Genomic DNA, 16162 nt, shown 5'->3' on the forward strand with positions numbered 1-16162 from the left:
TTTTCTCCCTGTGTAGGGAAACGAAGGAGAGTATTCCTTCAGTCTGTCACGTGTACTGATGCCATGGAAGGACACACACTGCTGTGGGCCTCACGCAGCCCTGAGCATTTGCAAGAGAATCCACTCATTGCCTTCAGTCCCTCTTGCTTAGCTTTCCAAAAGAACCCTGCTCCCATGACAGTGCCCCTCCTGCCAGCAGCTCTTACCCTTCCAGAGGGGCAGGTTTGCTCTCGTGCCCAGAGAGGAACACTCTGTAGGTCAGTGGTGATGGTGTTTCTCTCTGAAAACCCTCTGAGAGGCAGAGAACACTCACCTGATCTGGCCCGAGAGGCTCCTCCTTTTCCACTTCCTGGGCAGACAGCAGAGAGCAGTTGGTGTCCTCTGAAGGCAGCTCAGAGCAGGGGACAAAGACGTGTGCCACGAACGAGGATGTGGCCTCCTCTGGGATGGGCCTGTCCATTAGACCTGTAGTGGATTAAAAATGAGTCACCTGATGTGAATGTTCTTCCCCTCTGCCCCTCCATATTTAACTGCAGTCACAGTTACCCTTGTGTCCATACTAATCGTAATTTAATGTCTTCTAGCCACTCGAGCTTATATGTGAAAAATCTATAGGTACTTGTAATAGACCTTTGGGCGCTGGGGAAGCGTTGCGACGAGTCATGGAGTGTTTGGCATCTGGAATTCTGCTTCCCGGTAAGGGGCCAAATGAACTCCAGGAACACAAGGGGTTGATCAGCCAGCTTTAAATTTAGCTCTTGCTGTAGGATTAGATGAGAAATGCCTGCCTTGAACTCTGAATCTGCTGTGGAGTGAAACTAATGGTTTCTTGTGTAAAATTAAAATAAAAAAAAAAAGGAGGTTGCATGGTGGTCACTGTGTGAACGAGTACTGCCACTGCAGGAGAGGTTAATGGGGGACGAAAGGAACGTGTGTAAATTAACCCCGATCTCATTAAGAGGTTACAAATAAATAGACTATGTAGCTGTCCAAATTATTTGGATTTTTTTATTTTTAAACCTACTGCTTTCAGTTCATGTTATCACACACGTGCAGCGTTACCCTGCTAAGTTCTCTGGCCAGTACTGCAAGGATTAAAACCTCAGGGTCAGCTTGCTCTGTACGAGGTCTGACTCCCTGCTGGAGAAGGTGTGCTCCCCACTCTGCAGCAGCCAGTGCCAGCCTTCAGCATTCCCTGTCAGCCCCTGTTTCCATATTGCTTCTCTTTCCTCCCAGTAATCCCTCTGCCTCTCTCTCCCCGCCAGGAGGGCCGGGTCTGCACGACCCCTGCGAGCGCGAGCCCACGGACGCTTTGTCTGACATGACAGTGCAGCAAAAAGAAGCCATTACACACAGTGCCCAGGTAGGACACCCTGCAGATGGACTGCAGCAGGGAGAGCAGCTCAGTTCTCCTCTGCCAGGGGAACTTATTCCATGGCAGTCCTGGCAGTTCCTGTGGGGTGCTACCCTGGCCAGGTTAACCCCAGTTCAGGAGTGCAGGAGTTCAGTGTGTGAGTCCCCTCAGGCAGTGAGATGCCTGTGCCCTGCTCACATCCCACCTCGGTGCCCGTGGCACAGAGCCCTGGGTGGGCTCCCCTCAGGGAGGAGCCCCTGCACCCTGTGTGCCAGGAATTAACCAGTTGCACGTTTTTGGACAGTGCCATTCTCCCCAGCTGGAGAAGCTGCCTCCTCAGAGGAGGGGGTTTGTGTCTAGAGACTTATCTACAAACTTGGCCAGCTGATGTGCAGTCCTGCTGGGATGTAACCCCTGTTTCTCCTCTCCCCCTGCAGCATGCCCTCAGACTATCAGCCTTTGGGCAGATCTATAAGGTGTTGGAAATGGATCCCCTCCCATCCAATAAGTCATTTCAGAAATATTCCTGGTCAGTAACTGACAAAGAAGGTAGGTATCATTTGTTCCAAAAATCACTGATTGGGCAGTAAACTAGGGGTTAATTTAGAATGGGTGAAGTTCCTGAGTTATGTGCTGTGAATGTGAAGTAGAGGCTTTTCTTGGTGTTATATGTGGGGTGATTTTTTTTAAAAAATATTTCATAGTTAGGAGAAAATCTGGAATTTCTGTTCTCTATAAATACCAAGAGAGGAGTAGGGGTACTGCTACAATATAGCTGATGAATTTCTTTAACCAGGAAGGCCTTTGGCATCCAAAGAGCAGAAGTAGTGTTTGATTCTTATGCTGGAAGTAAAGACTGTAAACTGTCAGAAGCATATAATGAGTGTCCATAATAAGAATTACCCAAGGATTCTTCCTAGAAAACAATATACATCTAATAAGAATAAATTTCCACTTGTATTTTTTGTAAAAACAATACTGGTGGAGTTCTTGCCTTAAGAGTAACTGTGGAAAACAGCCCTGCAGGTTTGCAGGGCTTGTCTCCCACCTGGTATTGGCCACAGACATCCTGCCTGGCCTGGTGCACTGAGCAGTAAACCAATATTGGCTTCTGTGCAGCAATAAGAGAGCTGTGACTGATGGATGAGCTCTTGTCACTATAAACAAGCAAGGAACCGTGTGGGACTAATCAGACTCCTGCTGTGGAATGTTGTTTTTCTAATGGCATATCCATATTACAAGGAACTTTATACCCCAGGTACAGGCTCGTCTGCTCTGAAGAGACCCTTTGAAGACAGTGTCGGGGATGACAAGGATCCAAATAAAAAGATGAAGCGTAATCTGAGGAAAAGTAAGTGCAGCACTTCTCCATTCTGTTTTCAAAGATCTATTGTACAGGGGGAGCTGCTTTAAAAGCTTCTCTGTGTTGGTGTGGTAGAGCATGTGAAAAAGTCTTTGGAACAAAAAGATGTTGTCTCTATCACCCTGCATTTGGAATGTCAAACACATCTCTTACTGTGCATCTGAATTTCCCCTGACATGTTTTACTAACTGAATGATTTGCATTTTTAACTGGGATTACCCATCAAGTTACACTAGAATTGAAGTTGTCCAAGCAGCTGAGGGTTTTTATTGATAATGTCCCAATACTGTGGGTTTTTCAAAGTACTGCACTGACTTTGCTGAGTGAAGATTGGACTCTGCATTATTACCCTTCCTGGTCTCCCAAGACCTCCCACAAAAAAAAAATAAAATGTTTGATCTACAAAACGTTAATGTTGCATATAGGCACAGACTGGAAGTCTCTTGGCATTGCTGGGATCCAGTCCTTCTGGGGGCCATTTGCATTGTGCTACCTGGGTGCCAGCTCTGGACCTTGTTCCCCACTACCTATAAAACTTGTTACTCCTTTTACAGCAGCCAGGAAGAGTACAGCTAGCTGCAAAAGAGTTGTGTTAATATAAAAACCGGGTAATTATAGTTGCTACCCCAAATTAGACTTATTAAATAATATAGTTTATATTAAATATTATAGTTTATATTAAATGATATAAATAATCTTATTAAAGCCTTAACAGCATTATGGCTCTCCTCAACCTCTGAGAGGCCAAGGGGTGGTTTTGCTCCTTGATACAAACAGAAGGCACTGAAATGCAAACTGTTTCATTTTTCTGTTCATCTTGTTTTGTTCATTTTCCTTCCCCCTCCTTCCCCCACCCTTTCTACTATCTTGTACTAGTACTAGATAGTAAAGCAATAGATCTCATGAATGCTCTGATGAGGCTGAACCAAATCAGGCCAGGGCTTCAGTATAAGCTGCTGTCACAGTCTGGTCCAGTCCATGCCCCAGTCTTCACAATGTCTGTAGATGTTGATGGTACGACTTATGAAGCATCAGGACCTTCTAAGAAAACAGCCAAGCTCCATGTGGCAGTGAAGGTAAGGCAGCCTCAAGTAATCTGCTAACCCCAGATCTTGGGACAGAGTATGAAATGTGAATAGAACTAGTAATATGAAACCTCAAAATTAAAAAACATTGGATGAAGCTGAGCTGCTTCCTGTGTGCTTTAAACATGGCTGGGCATGGTTCAAAGAGCATCACTGGTTTTGTGCTGTCGGGGGGCAGAACTTCCCAGGGCTCTGCAGGTCAGCTCATGTTGCAATGGACTGAATGTGGTGGTCAAGTCCTGGATGGGGGGGATTCAGTTGAGTTCTGTTCTATTCCTTCCTATGTTGGTTTGGAAACAGCATGCTGGTGGCTCCCTCTTTCTCCCCTTCCTTCTGTCCATTCCTGGCTTGTGAGTACCTGGAAAGATGGAGTTGTTTCCTGGCCTCAGTGTCTGAAAGTACCTTTGTGTACTGGGAGGAGCAGTGGATGTAAATGATGGGTCTCCAGTCAAATTTCCACTAGGACTGTGGTCTCATTCTGGGACAAGTCAACCTGCTGTTCTTCTTGGGGGTGCTCTACATGACAGCAGTGGCAGACTGGAACACCCAGTGTGAGCATCCCGCACATGTGGTGCTTGGGGACGTGGTTCAGTGGGGGCTTGGCAGGGCTGGGGTAACCAATGGTTGGATTCGATGATCTTACAGGTCTTTTCTAACCTAAGTGGTTCTGTGAAAAAACCTCTGTTAACAGAACTGCAGCTCTGACAGGAACAGGCCCATCTGTGTTCTGTGCTTTGTTTTGTTTTGAACAAGAATTTCCTTTTCAGAAGCTTCATCTGGCAACTTTCTGCTTTCCTTTGACTTCAGTTTTCAAAATCCCATTGTCCTATGTGCTTTCAAGTTCAAAGTGTCCAGAAGTATCTGAGGGCATGTGTTGTTCCTCCAGGAAAAGTAGCTCTCTGCATGTGTGTCCTTCCAGACCTTCTGCCTTATTCTTTTTATTTTGCCTCCCTCCCTGCAATTGTTAAAAAAAGGCCCAAAAAACCCACTTGCCCTGAAAATCTGTGACTGCTCTGCCCTTGAACCTCTCTGCATCAGCCAGATCTGTGCTGGTGCCGACCCAGCTCCATTTTCTCTAAATTTACACATCAAAACATCCACGATTCAAGCCAAGAGGAAATGGGTGGTGTGGTAGAGACTTGCTGTTTTTCTGTCTTTCCTTTCCTAGCAGATCCAGGCCCTGCCTTCCCACTCTTATAAGAGGGAATAATGTGACCATTTCACTTTCTAATCTGACCTCTTTAAAATGTAGAAGCCCTGAAAATGCAGCCAGATGTTCCCCGATGGCATGGGAGCTGAGCCTGGGGTTACCTGTGCAGTTCTCAGCTGAGGGTTGGAACAAAGTGATTTTTGCAGACTTTGTTCTTGGGACTAAATTCTCAGCAGAGCTTCAGGTTCCTCTCAGATTCCTTTAGTCTGGTAGCTCTGCACAGCTGGGTCAGGAAGCTGGTGAAGGGAGAGGCTGGCCTTGCTAGTGGAGCATGTTTTTGAAGGAACTGAGCTCCAGAAGTACCATCTTGTACAAGGTTTTAATACTCACAAGACTGTTTGCCTTGTCTGCCCCACAGTCCATCTCCTGATCTGTCCATAGACACAGAGAGGGGAAACATCATGTGTGACTGGGCTTTTAAACAGTGTCTTTAATCTCTTATTTTACAAGGAATTCTCGAGATACTTATGATGCTCATGAGTAATTGCTATCTTTGAGACTAAAATTCTTGTTTGTGTTGATTCCACTTTTGGAAACCTGGAATTATTTTCCCCATTGATACTGTATTCCCCACTGATATCCATTGAAATGGTTATCTCCATTTCAAACAGGAGAAAACTACCATTCTAAGCAATCTGCTTGTATTAAGTGTATGGTGGATGTTTTTTGGTGTTGTGATCAGCTTTGTATTTGTTCCTGTCCGCTGCCTCTGTCACAGTTCATTTCCCGGGGCTCTGTTGTAGGTTTTACAAGCCATGGGGTATCCCACTGGTTTTGATGCAGATGCGGAGTGTGTGAGTTCTGATGAAAAATCAGATACTGAAGGTAAAAATGAAACTACGTCTTCAATCTCAAGCAATAATACTGGAAATTCCACAGCGGACACCTCTGCTACCCTAGAGGTGAGGATTGCCTGGAAGGTACAAGTGACAGAGAGATGTGGGCTTTGGGTTTTTGCTTTTTACTGGGTTTTTTTCCTGTTCTTGTCAAGATATTAAAACGTGAATTTTTTAACTTGGGAGACACTTAATTTCCAGAGGGTGTGTTATCATGGATAACTCAAATCACATACATGTTTAGTCCACTGAGAAATTTCCAGGGAAAGGGAGTGTTTTAAACCCAACTGCCCTGTTTGTAACCGAGGCTGAGAGCATTCCATTGCAGGCTGATCCGCTGGTGTGCTGAGATCTCAGCTTTACCTTCCTTGCTCTCCAGACAGTAACAGATATTTCTGCTGACACACGTGACTCGGGGTATGAGACTCCTTCAGTCAGAGCTGGGCAGTGCCAGGCCGTAATTAGACAGAGCAGAGACGTGTGCAGGGTTGGGAAGGCCAGTCTGTCCTCTGGTGATAAAGCCTTCCCTTTCAAGGAACTTGACACCCCGGCCCCACCTTTAGCTCTGCATTCTCTCAGGGTTGCAGTTCCAAGTTCAGGTTGTGCAGGCACCAGACCAGGCCATGAGGACACTGCCCTCGCCAACAAACAGCTGTGACTTCTTTGACACCATTGTCTGTCCTCCTGCCCTTCTTCAGAGACTTCCCACGTGCTCTGCCAGCACAGCACGTCTTGCTGCAGCCAGGCAGTGTTACCTGGGATACAGGTCTGCGCAGCTTTGGCCGCCTTTTGAAGAGATAAAGGCTCTAAAGTAACACCCTGAATGTCTCTCTAGGTAAGAACTCAGGGTCCCATACTCACAGCAAGTGGCAAAAACCCGGTGATGGAGCTCAATGAAAAGAGAAGAGGTCTCAAGTACGAGCTCATCTCTGAGACCGGGGGGAGCCACGACAAGCGCTTTGTGATGGAGGTGAGTGCAGCAGAGCTGCAGTTGGGGGGGGTTCATTACCATGGGTCAGAGCCCCTTGCTGCTGCAGTTCAGGGTATAGTGCAGGCAAGGATGTTGGTCTGTAAGGCATTGATGAAATCAAGGGGAGCCTCACGGGATTCCTGTCAAGGAAAGCTCCAGGGGATGGGCTAAATCCAGTATCCAATAGATACTGCTCCTCTCTGAATTGCACTTGTGGTTTCCAGATTCCCAGTATATATGGGATACACTAGTTCCCAGGATAACCCTGGTATCCTTTACCAGCTTCATATCTAGAATGAATGGAAATTTGTCACATAAAACACAAGAGGATTTTTTCCTCCTCAGGTTCTCTGTGGGTGGCACCTCAGCCCAGTGGGTGCAGTATGGTATTCCCAGAGATCAATACTAGGCATAAACTCATGTCTCAATTTTCAGGTAGAAGTAGATGGGCAGAAGTTCAGAGGTGCAGGCCCAAACAAGAAGGTAGCAAAAGCAAGTGCTGCATTAGCAGCACTTGAAAAACTGTTTTCTGGGCCTAATGCAGCAAACAACAAGAAGAAGAAGATTCTTCCTCAGGTAAGAATTGTTACTTGCTTTTTGGACTCTGATATCCCAGCTCTGGATTGTTTTTTGATACAGGAGGCAACATTCTAGTAAAGTAAGGTTAACACAGGCTGGTGTTGTTGTGAGGTGGTTGTTTGTCTTTGGGGTGAAATCCTGGCCTGCTGCAGTGGGTTCAGGAGGGTAAGACAGAAGCCAAGACAGTGCTGTAGGTTGAGGAGAGGAAGCTTGTAAGGAGGTGGGAAAAGAGCAGGGAGGAGCAGCAGAGAGAGGGTCAGAAGCCAGTGGTGTTCAGTGCTGACCAAATGTGAGGTAAATAACGGGGTGTGGGTGAGGGAACTGCTGGGCTCTGCAGTCAGTGCCCGGGCAAGGGGCCTGCCGTGTTCCTGTCAGTCACAGCCTCCAGCACAGACTGCTCCAGCCCGCGCCCAGCCAGCCTGGCACATCTGGCATGTTAAAGAGCTCTCTGAAAGGGGTCATTTAATGCAGGTGGCCTTGTATTCCAGCAACACTTTCACTCTCTGAACTGCTATTTTTTGTCACTCTGGGCAGACTAAAGGGGTTGTCAATACAGCTGTTTCTGCAGCAGTCCAGGCTGTTCGAGGCAGAGGACGAGGTGCTTTAACACGAGGGGCATTTGTCGGGGCAGCTGCTGCTACTGGATACATAACACCAGGTAAGGCACCACACTCAGAGCTGATACTTTGATTTTTGTCTGCCAGGACATTCTTTTTCATGTGTGTCAGTCACCTGTGTAAGTGATTTCTTTAATCATCTGAGATGAAGCAGAAGGCAGAATTCATGGGGCTCTAAATAAATCAAAGAGATGGAAAGCTGGCAGTGCGTGTCCTTTAAAATGAGTGTACAACTTGAAGCTTGGTGTGCACAGAGCACAGTTATGGGCATAATGCCTTTCCTGGCTTTATTATTTTATGATTTGTCTTCTTCATAGTTCACTGCCATGGCACAATTCCCAAAACTCTCTTCCTACCTAAGAACCTCCTGGATCATGTGCTGTTTAGCATTAGGAGTGGCCTTCCCAAGAAACCCTTGTGGACATGAAGTCGGGAGGCTCCAGAGTCCCTGAGCTCCCAGAAACTTTCTAAATGAACTGCACCTGGAAGCATCTATCAGTAGCTTCTGTGGTGGCCAAAAATAAAGGAATTTCTGTTCATACTCTGGCTGATGTGGAGTCATGCATTGTTCTGATAGAAGAAACTGCTTTGGAAGTCCAAAGGCTTCTCGTTCCCATTTCACATTCAACCAAGAAAAAGTTAACAAAACGGACACTTTCTCCTTCCCCTTACTTTTCAAAGTGCATTTTCTCTGTGACTCTACAACATGCCTAAGGTTTGCAGATGACAGGGAGGGGAATCCAGACATTATTTTCACTTGTTTTAAGGACCACAGATTTGTAAGAATGAGATGCTGAAGATGCCTTAGTCAAAGCAAATCCAGTAGCTTCCAGAAAATAACACTTACATTCCTCATGCTCAGGTTTTCAGATTACAGCATGAGCACTAATTACACCCTCCAGCAGCTCAGTGTGCCAACAGCACAGCCCTGTTGTTTGGGAGCCTTCCTTCCTGGCACAGTCAGCAGCCTGCCGTCTTCATTGTTCCTGTATGGTCATGTCATTTTAAATATTAAAAACCAGTAATTCATTTTTAATGGCTGTTAACATTGTTTTTGGAACTGTCTGTCTGCCTGAGGAGTCATTTATGAGACACTTTAACCTGCCAGGGGCATGCTTCTTGCCAGTGTGGAATTACTCCAGAAATAAGTTTAATTTCCCAGTTGCTGCAGTTAAGCTTTTATTGGCCTTGGCCTTCACAGATTATTTCTCTCCATCCTCTATTCTTGTCAGAAATCTCTTGCTTTTTGTGATGACACAAGCAATCTCAACAGAAAAAACCCCTGTAGAGCCTCCACGAACCACTGAGATGTAGTGACCAATGTTGGTGTTATCTCTGCTGCTTTTTGTCCCGCTCCAGAGTCACACTTTGCTCTCTGGGGGAAAACGATCCTGCTCTGTTTATGTGGAGGTGTTCAGGTGTCCTCTGGGGAACTTTGTCTGCGTGAAATGGCAGAGAAAGCAAAATTCACAGGAGCTTTACCAATGGGGATGTGGCATTTGTCACAGGCATCCAGCACTCCCCTCTTTATAATGAAAATTTAGGAAAATGACTGTTCTGTGCATAGACTGCACTTGTGTTTTAGGAAGCACATAAGCAAATACGGGACGTCTGGGTCATGCCAACTCTGTGCTCTGACAGTGCAGACTTGAGGGATTCAGCTGAAAAGAAAATGCTGAGGAAAGGAAATAGGGAATTTAACTCTGATGCTGAGGCTTGAGGAAGTCCCAGAGTAGCTTGTTCTTCAGGCCACTGCACAGGATGTTGGTTCTTTCCACAGCACTTCCAGGTGTTGGTGTCTGTCTTTGCTGCAGTGCCCTGCAGGGTGCAGGTGTGCCTGACCCCTGTCTGTGTTTCCCTGCAGGCTATGGAGCACCGTATGGGTACAGCACAGCGGCGCCAGCCTACGGTAGGTACACACTGGCAGTAACACCCCGGGCACAACGGGGGGGGCCGTCCACGGGGGCCAGGGCCAGGAGAAACTCAGAGAGATTAAAGCTCTTAAACCATGACAAAACACTCTTATGCCATAACCTTGTGGTTCTTTTTTGGTTGGAGTAGCTTTTTGCCTCTGCTTTGCCTGGTCTGTGGAAGGACTGCTTGTTCTAATTGCCTGTTCCCTTTATACTGGAACCCAGTGGAAGTAGTTCCCTTACTTTTTACAGCCAACCCGTGCTCCATTCAAAGACTACCGAAGGGCCTATTTCAGCACCTCTGACCCACATTTAGCTAAGTGGCATTACAGTAACATTGGTGAAATGTTTGTCCCCAAGTGTAAGTGGCTTGTGGACAAATCTCCCTTAATGCTGTCAACTCTGTGAAGGCTATGGGCAAATACACCCCCACAGGCTAAACCACCACTGCTTGGGACAACAGGATGGGTTTGGGTTGCTTGGACTGTTAGTGATCAGACTGAAGGCAGCCAGGACATGGTCATTTGCCACAATGCTTTTTACTATGAAACGTGTGATATTAGGCTGGCAAAGCACTGGTTTCATGGAGATTGTAAAATGAGCTGATGACCAGAGAGCTGTGATGGAAGGGTTTTTCTTAACTTGGCTTCTCCCTCCCCACTGGCTTGTTTGACGCTGGACTAACAATGCATTCCTCTAACCGGCCCTTTTGGTTACTTTGAATGAGGTTTATGTGGCAATGGGAGCAGAGCAGTTTGGAGTCAGTGATATGTCCTGGCACACACAACTGAGCCCCCCAGCACCAGTCCCAGCAGCCTGTCCCATGGCAGGGACTGCTCACAGCCTGCTGCTCAAATGGCCAGCACTTTTCAAGGCCTGCACTTTGGCTTTTTAGCATTTGCAGTGCTTATTCCTCCCAAATCTGTGTCACTTGGGCAATGCCAACTCCCCTGATACTATTATAAAAGTTCAGAATATTTTGAAATGTTGGTTTCATGACTTTTACAGCAGTACAAGCTCTAAGAAGGGAAGAATGCTGCTGCTTTATGGAAAGTGTTTGTTTTGCCTGACTGGGACCAGCTGGTCCAATTCTGTACTGAAAGGGGATGGAGGATGGGCCCACGGGCTGCACTCAGTGTGGAATTCTCCTCTCAAAACTGGAGCAAACCTCTCCAGTTTTAGACCTGCTGACTGGCCACGTGCTCTGACAGAAGGGCAGCTGGCAGCAGGGCTGTCCCGTGGAGTGTTGTCCTTTGTGGTGCATCACACAAGGAACAGCTACATGTTTCCTCAGGGAAAAATGAAAGGAAATTTAGTTTAGGGTATGGATTTTTAAAAAATCCCCTTGGTTCTTTCCAAGCAACAGTCTCAGAGGATAACCAGGATGAGTGGCATCTGCATGTCTGTATTTTTACAAGCAGTGACACACTGTGACATGTGGAATCCTTTCCCTGCTGCAGACAGGAATGCAACTGTTACCAAATTTCCTTGCAGCTTTTCTTGCTTTTTTCATTCATTCCTTCTGTTTTGTGGGATTTTTCCTCTTTTTGCCTATTTTGGGAGCTGGATTTTAAGCACTTAGCTGTGTATATGTGACATACCACTGACTTCAAAGCGTTGTGGAATTGGATGCCCCCATTTTTCACATAAAGAGTTTCTGTTCTTAATGTCTTATGATTGTGATGCAAAGTTCTGGGATAATGCTTTTTGGCTGTAAGGTAAACATGTCTCTTTGCCTTTGTAAGCTGTTGCATGTTGGGAAACTTCACTTTGATCATCTGGTGCTCTGGAATACCTGCTGTTGCTGCTTTGTGATTTCTAAATGGATACATAGGTTAAATACTAGAATTTAAATAGGCAAGATTAAAACACCAAACAAACGTTTAATTGTGCAGAAGTTTGTGAGGCCACAAGAACTCTAAAATAATCATGAAATCAGGCAGATGTTAATCTTTCCAGATTTGCCACTTCAATACAGGAGAGGGAATGCAGAATAAGGAAGCAGATGCAGAATTTACTGTAGGTGCTTGATTTTTGGCTGACCTATCTGGAAGCTGATCAAAACTGCTGAACAGTTTCCCTGTGAGTTGTATTTTATGCACAGCAGTGCCTGTCTAGAATATCTGCAGTTGCAACTGGCCTGTGAAATGAACTCAGAACGAGCTAGTAGAGATTAATTACCATAAAGACCATGAAGTAGAGCTTCAAGTCCAAATACACACTCTGCTCTTGAGAATATCACTTCCTTTAATTTTACCAAACACCAGGACAAAAATAAAAGCAGACTTTAAGCCAACCATCTGTCTGAAATAGTGCAAAGTGGTGAAGTGTTACTGTTCACGGGACTCTGCACCCTGAAATCCCATTGACTGACTGATCTGGAAAAGGTTAATGAGAACACTACTGTAAGCTCTTATCTGACTTTCTTGGATTGCTGAACTTATTTGGAGTCCTCTCCCTTTCTTCTCTCTGTAGGTTTACCCAAGAGAATGGTTCTGTTACCAGTTATGAAATTCCCAACTTACCCCGTTCCCCACTACTCATTCTTTTAGCAAATGGCAGAAGCTAATTCCTATTGATTGAACAACACAGTACAGTACAGAATGTTAGAAGAAAAAAAAGCCTTTTTATCCTGTTTTCTTTGAACACATACTTGAGCAAAGTCATTTGTAAAGAAACATCTTTTTCCTACTTTTTGATTTTAACAAAATGCAAATTTAGTTCTCTAAAACTTGAAAAAAATGTTCTGTGAAATGTTACCTCATTTTCAAATAACTTATACCAGCCTTCTGTTATAGGGAAGAACTAGAAGCTTAAATCTTACGTTTTAAATGAAGTATCCGATTATGTAAAATTAAATTTGTGAAGGATGTATAGAATATAAAACACTGATCACAAATAAACTGTTTTGTTGTAACACAAGAGTACTGCCTGTTTCCTAATGCAGTCACACAGACTCAGTTAATGACCTGTACTTGCTGTAGGGTTATTAAATGCAGGGCATAGTTCTTTAAAAAACAAAAATAAAAATTTAAAAAAAAAAAAAAAAAACAAACCCACATGATAGAAACTTTACAGTTAACATTTAACTTTGTAAATATTATGGTGTGTAATAAACTTAGTAAAATCTGGGTTAAAATATTGTTTTATCTTATTTTTTATAGTTAAGCATCAGTACCTGAGTTTCCTTATAGATCAGCATACTGTAACTGTGACTTTAGACACAGTCTTAATTATCCAAGAAGACTTTTCACTCGTACACAAAATGCTGAAAAACAAACAAAACAAAGGGAATTAATCTTAGGCTGTCTCTGTATAAGGCTGCATTCTGTGAAACAAGTATTAACAAAGGAAGTTCCCACAGAAGGATTTGTTATGCAATTCCAGGGACACACGTTACGCCCGTATTGCCCAGAGAAAGGACACACTAATGTTACAATCAGGTTCTTCAGAGCTCAAAAGCTGCTTCTTTTCCTTTCTTTTCTGTTTTTACCAAAAAAAAGAGGAAAAAAAAGAAAAAAAAAATCACACTTGTTCTTGTGGCCTTCTTCACTTTTGAGATTGTCTGCCCACCCTTGATTTTCCATCCACCATTTCTACAGAAAGCATTTTAGTTGTCAATTGTGTATTAAACCAAAGGTTCTCCTTTTCCCCCTTACATTTATAAGAATCTAAAGCAGCAACAAGGTCCCCATGAAAACTTGCTATTTAATTGTCCCAGTTCTTGTTGAGTGCTGCTGTGAAAAGTGACACACTTCAGCCATAGGCCAGTACTTTCTAAGAGTCGGTGCTCAAACCCAAAGAATCCTCCTTTCCATGAGGAGTGTGTGCACCTGTCTGAAATTCCAGGACAGGCCCCAGCTCCACGGTTGGAGTCTCCATGGATTGTGGACTGCTGTGGGCTCTGATGAGGGATTCCAGTGGTCTTTATTAAGGTATCACCCCACGAATCAGCAGCGTTGTTGGTTGCACTCTCTCCTCAGCCCTCACCCGTTGCTTTTCCATAGGCTGGCTTTAGTTCCTGCTCTTCCAAAGATTTGCCTTTATCCCCTGTTCTCTAACAGACTCTGCTGCTGAGGCAGGGGGAGCTTTGTATGTGACAAGGGTGTAAAACCAGTGCTTAAAGCAACGTAAAGTTCCTCCTCCCCCACACCCCCTTTAGAGGGAAAGAAATATTAGAAAAGCTGAATAAGGGGTGTCTTACAGAACAAGCTGCTTTCCTTGGAATTAACTGCAGCTGTTATTCTTAAGCTAAGTATTTGTGCTTAGGAATGTGTTTCCATTTCACTGGGTTTCCTTCTGCCGGAGCTCTCCCGCCCTTGGTGCTGGTGGTACTTTAATAAGACGTAGATTCCTGGCCAGGAGGGGTGAGCCTGGCGTGTCCCCCCGCGGCAGGGGGAGCAGAGCAGGGCCTGGGGATGGACCCAAATTGAGGTGCTCAGAAATCACTGATCTGGTTTGCTGGCCTATGGATGAAAGGAAGCCATCACGGAGCAGAAAAAGCATGGCTGATCAGAGCCCATTTTTGTTAATCAAATATTCATTAAAGGAATCTTTCCTCCACACACTTCCCCCCCCCCCCTCCTTTTGGAGTTCCCCTAATTGGCAACTGTTTGTAGTTTCTTTTTTTTTTTTTTCCTGAATCCCCAGCTTTGTAAAATTTCAAACAAAATATTCTGCGAACCAATTCTATACCATGAACATTCATAAGCCAAAAACTTGTTCTTATTTCAAAGACAAGAAGGGCGCTATGCTCTTTTCCAACATGATGGCAGTCATTTCAGACGATTTATAGAAGTCATTTTTTACTTTTTGTCATTTGTTGGGAGTTACTAACCACATTGTAAACTTGCCCCCTTGCTGCATATTTTACATTTCTCTGCTTTACTGAAAATATGAATGAGCTGTCAGTTCTTTGTTTAGAAAGTGGTAACCTTGGAAGTGTTAGATGTTTCAATACCTTCAAAGAATTCAAAGTGCCCATTTTACAATGAAAATTCCACTTGCAGCTGAAAGAGCAGAGAAATTTAAATGGAGCTTTAGCCTCAGCCAGTCTCAGCAATTAACGTGAGGTTTTTGCTTCTCTGCTCTTCTCCCACTGTAGGTGGTTTTTTCATTGACAGTCCCTATTGCCAGCCTCTCAGCATCGCACCTTTTATTATTCACTTGGGCCCTCAAGATTTCTTCTCTGACTTCTAGAACCATCAGGTTGTGTGGCTCCAAATGGCATTTTGTACATGTCTTAAAAGCAAGAAAAAACGTGGCTCCTTTTGAGGTTTCTCAACTTCAGACATGGAATCTGAGCTTTTTTCCTTTTTTTCTTTTTTTTTTTTTTTTTTAAAGTGTTTTTCTCACTTCTTGAACTTTGCTCCATGTAACAAAAAGCAATACTTAGTCCAAGCCACAGTCCTCTCTTTGGGTACATAGCAATAGATGTGTATATACTTCTGGTTATTTCTTTACACTGAAAGGGAAAGACTGGTGTGTCGGGGGGGGGAAACCAACCACCAAACCAAGGCACAATCCGGGCCGAGTGCTGCTTCAAGCAGTGACATCTGCCTGGGCTTCCACCCTCTGAATTTTAATACTCTGCTGTATTTGCATGTCTCCTATCCAAGTTGCTACAGAGCCGTGCAATGGTCCCTCCTGAAGCAGCAGTGCTTTGTACCATTGTGCATGTCAGCAGACATGAAATGTAGCAAAAAGGTAGAAGAAAAAAACAGAATATATATTTTTTTCCAAAATGTAACTAAATGATATCTTCTCTCTCTCTCTTCCCCACATCATTGATATGAGGCACAAAAAGGGTAGGCCTAAACTGGAAAGTCAAGTGGATTGCTTTTGTGTCTCTTAAAAACCATCACCAAATGATAGGAAAACACAGTATTTGGGAAACATCCAGTTCAAAAAACTTTGCTGCTCTAAATTTACTGAGGTTTTTTTCCTCTTGAATATTTGTATGTTGATACTTTGAGATTGTCAATCAGCAATAATTGAAAGGTGAATGTTTTTTTAAATGGTATTGGAACATCTATATGTTGCAGCTTAAGACTTCTAAGCAGTTTTCAGCAGGTTAATTCCACTTTATTCTCATTCTCTCCGGACCTTCATAGCCATATGCACTTGTATAAAATAAGCAGAAATGTAGTGACTGTAAGCTGAGATCCTGATATAAAAGGTAAGAGATTTTATTTTCAGCTTAAAGACTATTTTTATTGCTTTTTTTCTAAGAATC

General features: G+C 44.2%; 1 protein-coding gene and 1 long non-coding RNA gene across 20 annotated transcripts in view; one reads left to right on the plus strand and one right to left on the minus strand.

Moving 5' to 3' along the window:
* The window catches only part of STRBP (spermatid perinuclear RNA binding protein), a 65583-nt gene that overhangs the window by 33908 nt on the left and 15513 nt on the right, over positions 1 to 16162 (plus strand). For 5 of the 13 annotated variants that reach the window (XR_010435419.1, XR_010435420.1, XM_064676583.1 and 2 more), the window contains exons 8-18: positions 585 to 696; positions 1266 to 1363; positions 1792 to 1903; positions 2613 to 2705; positions 3594 to 3793; positions 5756 to 5914; positions 6684 to 6818; positions 7254 to 7394; positions 7932 to 8055; positions 9879 to 9923; positions 16041 to 16105. Coding sequence is in view for 11 of the 13 variants with exons in the window: in XM_064676583.1 (XP_064532653.1) it covers positions 585 to 696; positions 1266 to 1363; positions 1792 to 1903; positions 2613 to 2705; positions 3594 to 3793; positions 5756 to 5914; positions 6684 to 6818; positions 7254 to 7394; positions 7932 to 8055; positions 9879 to 9923; positions 16041 to 16063 (1242 nt within the window). In the remaining 2 variants the exon portion in view is untranslated. The other 8 variants (XM_064676575.1, XM_064676576.1, XM_064676586.1 and 5 more) reach the window with 5 other exon arrangements.
* The window catches only part of LOC135424919 (uncharacterized), a 63644-nt gene that overhangs the window by 32608 nt on the left and 14874 nt on the right, over positions 1 to 16162 (minus strand). For 6 of the 7 annotated variants that reach the window (XR_010435423.1, XR_010435427.1, XR_010435424.1 and 3 more), the window contains exons 3-4: positions 13106 to 13195; positions 314 to 465 (exon numbers count right to left, since the gene is read on the minus strand). This is a non-coding gene — a long non-coding RNA (uncharacterized LOC135424919). Of the gene's footprint in view, positions 1 to 313; positions 9454 to 13105; positions 13196 to 16162 lie in introns of all 7 variants that reach the window. The other variant, XR_010435425.1, reaches the window with a different exon arrangement.

This window comes from Pseudopipra pipra, chromosome 20 (genome assembly GCF_036250125.1).
Source record: "Pseudopipra pipra isolate bDixPip1 chromosome 20, bDixPip1.hap1, whole genome shotgun sequence".
Lineage (NCBI taxonomy): Eukaryota > Metazoa > Chordata > Aves > Passeriformes > Pipridae > Pseudopipra > Pseudopipra pipra.